This window comes from Trachymyrmex septentrionalis, unplaced genomic scaffold (assembly GCF_001594115.1).
Source record: "Trachymyrmex septentrionalis isolate Tsep2-gDNA-1 unplaced genomic scaffold, Tsep1.0 scaffold19, whole genome shotgun sequence".
Classification (NCBI taxonomy): Eukaryota; Metazoa; Arthropoda; class Insecta; order Hymenoptera; family Formicidae; genus Trachymyrmex; species Trachymyrmex septentrionalis.
The window spans coordinates 1,467,384-1,471,779 of record NW_017305071.1 but is presented as its reverse complement, the minus strand read 5'-3'; the positions used below and the strand labels follow the sequence as shown (position 1 = coordinate 1,471,779).

At 26.1% G+C, this 4,396-nt stretch overlaps 1 protein-coding gene across 3 annotated transcripts in view; it reads right to left on the bottom strand.

Annotated features, from left to right (window-relative positions):
• Nucleotides 1–4,396, bottom strand: part of LOC108746866 (dynein heavy chain 1, axonemal-like) — a 94,175-nt gene that overhangs the window by 2,770 nt on the left and 87,009 nt on the right. For all 3 annotated transcript variants that reach the window (XM_018483909.1, XM_018483910.1, XM_018483911.1), the window contains 5 exons: nucleotides 3,935–4,089; nucleotides 3,109–3,475; nucleotides 1,909–2,088; nucleotides 1,408–1,659; nucleotides 865–1,017 (listed from right to left, as the gene is read on the bottom strand). In XM_018483909.1, coding sequence (XP_018339411.1) covers nucleotides 865–1,017; nucleotides 1,408–1,659; nucleotides 1,909–2,088; nucleotides 3,109–3,475; nucleotides 3,935–4,089 — 1,107 coding nt within the window. The remainder of the gene's footprint in view (nucleotides 1–864; nucleotides 1,018–1,407; nucleotides 1,660–1,908; nucleotides 2,089–3,108; nucleotides 3,476–3,934; nucleotides 4,090–4,396) is intronic.

Here is a 4,396-nt window from a genome sequence, read left to right as displayed (position 1 = left end):
TAATTATGTGAAAAACGTAAGAACAATTATAGTTTCCATTTTGCCCTTTAAGCAATAGGGGATGTGAGATAAACTTCTTTTTGGGTTGTAAAGTGTAACTTTAAGGGATAAGATTCCGCTTCCTCCTATAAGAGGCTGCATTGGATTGGATTGCACCAGTAAGATATAACTTAACCCAAACTCAATTTTAGTCCCAATTATCCATGTTGATCTTATTGACTACACTTAAATTGACTGTCACGATTTCTGATTTGGAACTAAATTGAGTTTGGGATAGATCATATCTTTCGAGTGCAGCCTCTTTATGGAGAAAGAGAAAGAAGCAAAATTTTCTGCTTACACATATATACAAATATGCGAATAATGTAATATTTAAATTAATTAATTTAAGTAAAATTTAAATTATGAAATTAAATACAACTTTATATTATCAACTTTTTGTTAATAATTTTTTAATAAATAATGAACGACGAATAAAATATTTTGATTGTTTTTCAGAGCAATAATCTTATTAATATATATGTCATTGAAATCTATGAAATCCTCACTATATTATGAAATAAATATTTTATTAAAATCTGAATTTTCTAAATTATATATAGAATTATAAAAAAATTTTTAGAAAAAAATTGTTTTATTATTACTTTCTTTTCTTTTTGTTTTTAATATTATTAATATTAAAATATGATTTAACATATCATGTATATTTGTTTATATTATATATTTTTTAGGCCAAATAGAATATTTAATATATGTACTTTTAAATAGTTTTTTTGGAATTGCTATGAATTAAAATTTAATATTTTAATTTATATCATAGATAATTTTTAGAAAAGAGGTGCCGTTTTATTTAAATATGTATACCTGATGATAAAATCCTTTTTCATCAAACTGATAATCTTGAGAAATGACATTAGCATTGTAATAGTCTTCGAGAAGTGTCAAGACACATCGACGATCCCAATCATCTGTTATTCGCCCACCATAATTGATATGCCCGGCAGTATATATAAGAACCTTTGTTATCGAAATTATAATAATTATTTAAGAATTAATATATCCATGCCTTTATTAACATATATAAATTTAAAGTACTAAACTTAACAATTAAATAAATAAAACTCTATGGATTTTATTGTAATATAAAGATATTTATAATAACTCAGCTTATTATATATGAAACGCGATTCAATTCAAAATAAATCTTTTAAATATAAAATATAAAAAAATTTTGCGTATTTAATCTGTAACTTTACACTTTTTTTTGACAAAGAAAATATTAAAATATAACTTTTTATTCTGAAAATGTGCTATCTATTTTGCAATGTTTTTGTAAAATTAAAATAGGAATGTCAGAAAAATATTTGTTGAAACTAAGATCCGCTTTGTTTATGATCGATACTTTACCTTAAACGGCAAAGTATTGTATTCCATGAGGAACATATGCAATTGCGACAAGCATATAGCTAAATCGCCGTTTGTGAAATCGTAGGATATATTGAAACCGAGGGGACCAAATTTCCGCCTCTCGATCAGGATTGAGTGAAACATGCAAAGTGAGAATATAAGCCGCTTGAATGACAGAGCTTTCAGGTGATCGGATTGCAGAAACTCTTGTATTTCCATGACTTGTGTCAGATATATACGTAACATGTTGGCCTACAAACGAAAAACAAGATCAAGATAATTTTAAGAATTATAATACGTAAACAAACTTTTATTTATTTTTGCCACAAACGCATTTATACTGCGATTTATTTCATAACAAAATTTATATTTTGTAACTTTGTTCTTTTTAATGTTATAAAATGAACATTCATAAAAAATACAATAGTTTATTAAAGCGTAAAAATGATAAAATGATTGTATTGAAATAATGATTATTTCAATTCAGCTAATATCTAATACCTTTACACTCCGCGGTGATTCAATTGTCATTTTGCTGCTATTTTGAAGAATACTGATTGGAAAGTCAGGCGACGGTGCAGACGTCAACCACAATCGAAAATTATGATGAGTTTTTTCTGATGATAACGTTTCGATCATAAATTTAAGTTTTGGCATCCAGCTTGGTGCCAAATGGCAATTCTGAAATATTAACAAAACATTTATTATAAATTGTATAATTAATTCTATATTTCATGTAGTAAACGTACATCATATATATTCTAATGATTTTTTTTTAATCAAAAATTGTTTACATATATTATTTAAATAATTTGAATAATTTGATAATATTGCAATGTAGAATTTTATTTGTACTGATATCTTTATTAGTATTTTTATTAGTATGGTATTATGTGTATAAGTATATTTATGCACTTTTTAAAAGTTTTGTTCATTTTATTAGAAAAATGCGTTTTTGAGAGATATTTAAAAGATTTCAGAAAATAATAGATACTGGCACATGTCTTAACATCGTTCAAATATTCGTAATAGATTATATCTCAAAGAATCAAAGAATTACAATATATGATCGTAAATATATATACATGTGTATAAATTTCGTCTGCTTCATATATTCAAGTAATGTTGTCTCCAATTGTGATATTTACACATTTATTATTTCACCTGTATTGTAATACATAACAATGAGGTTAGCTATCTCGGCAAATATATAGATCTTGCTCCCCCCCTCTCTTCTTCTTTATCGCTACGATATTAAGGGCACCTCTACGCAGCGCAATAAATAATTTTTATGACTTTTTTGCTTTGTACAGTACTCGAAATGAGATGATTTGAATGAAATGAAATTGCTTTTTTGGTCAATATAGGCCCTTAATAAAGACAAAAGAGACATTTTTCTCTTGTATAAAGAATTGTAACCTTGTGTTTACTTTTGAAATTGTTACATAAAATATATATTTTTTTATTCTTTCTAAATAAATAGTTAAAAAATTATTTTAACGTTTTTATAAGTATTAATGTAATAGAAAGAAAAGACGTTCTCCTATAAAAAATTTTGTAAATTTAAATTATTATTATTATTATTAGTCACCAAAAGATAACAAACACTTACGTTATTTCTTATGATACTAAAGTAATAGATAATTATAGATTAATTTATCTATTTACAAAAAAATTAAGTAAAAAGAAATAGTTTCTAACTTGAAAGAAGAGCCAAGTGCCCATTTCCGCTGATTCCTCCAACATAGCTTGTGCCCTGAATTTTTGACCTTGACCAAGAGATATAGAGTACAATTTTCTATCCATTTTTAATTTTTCGGCAAACTTATACAACTCTGCGGCCGGATCAGTACCAGGCGACAAAATAAAGACAATTGGCGTAGTGTTGGATGATTCCTCATAAATTGCTAACAATTCTGTAATTTGAGGTTCAACAAATTGTTGTCCCAGATATTTTGTCAAATAAATTTGTATAGCATTGATGATCTTGTCGGGTCGTAAGCACTTGAGTACCAGTAACTTCTCAAAATCGTCGAGTTTTGTCTCCCATGGTTGAGGAAACGGTGCTCTAAATTAAATAAAATTCTATTATTAGATCTTTAATTAAGATCTAATAAATCGCGTGCAAGATCTTTAATTATTATAAAAATGGAAAAGGGGAGAGAGAGAGAGAGAGAAAGAGAGAGAGAGAGAGAGAGAGAGAGAGGGAGAGAGAGAGAGAACTAAAAATAGTCTCAAAACTATTTAATATTTAATAAAATACGAAATATTTTATTTTCTAAAAACTTATATTAAAAAGCATTCTTGCGATTAAAAATGAGACTTATTAATTAATTAATACGATTAAGTACAGCAAAATATTTTGTGTTACCAAAATAAATTATTTTACATTAACTTAATTTAATCTGCTTCCACTCTTTTATTAAAATTTACGTAACTACAATTTGCTGATTAATTTAATGTCATGGTTATAATTATTTTAATGGATACAAGCTTTAACATAAAGCTTTAACATTAATCTACTTACAAATGTGCTTCCTGAGTATCGAATATGTTTTTAAATTGAGGTAACAACAGTTCGAAGGATGTGATAAATGTGTCGAACTTTGGAAGTTGCTCTAAAGCTTGAATTTCTTGCCAGCATTGTGCGGTAATCCATTCTGATGCAGGATTTGGCAACTCCTACAAAGAGGAAAATCTTGGATATATGATATTGTGACAGAAATAATATATTATATATCATGATTTCTAAACACATGAATTGTATGTTAAAACATACTATATTATGGAGCTTATATAAAAGGGATTAAAAATTTAATTTCTGATTTTTTTCTATTCATAGCAAATTTCGTTTTTATTTATAGAAGGAAGAGATTGAAATATATTTTATACTTTTAAAGTCTCTTAATTTAATAGACTTTAAATAGACTTAAAATAAATTTATACTATTTTACATATATCTTATATTTAATTAAACATTTAAGTATTA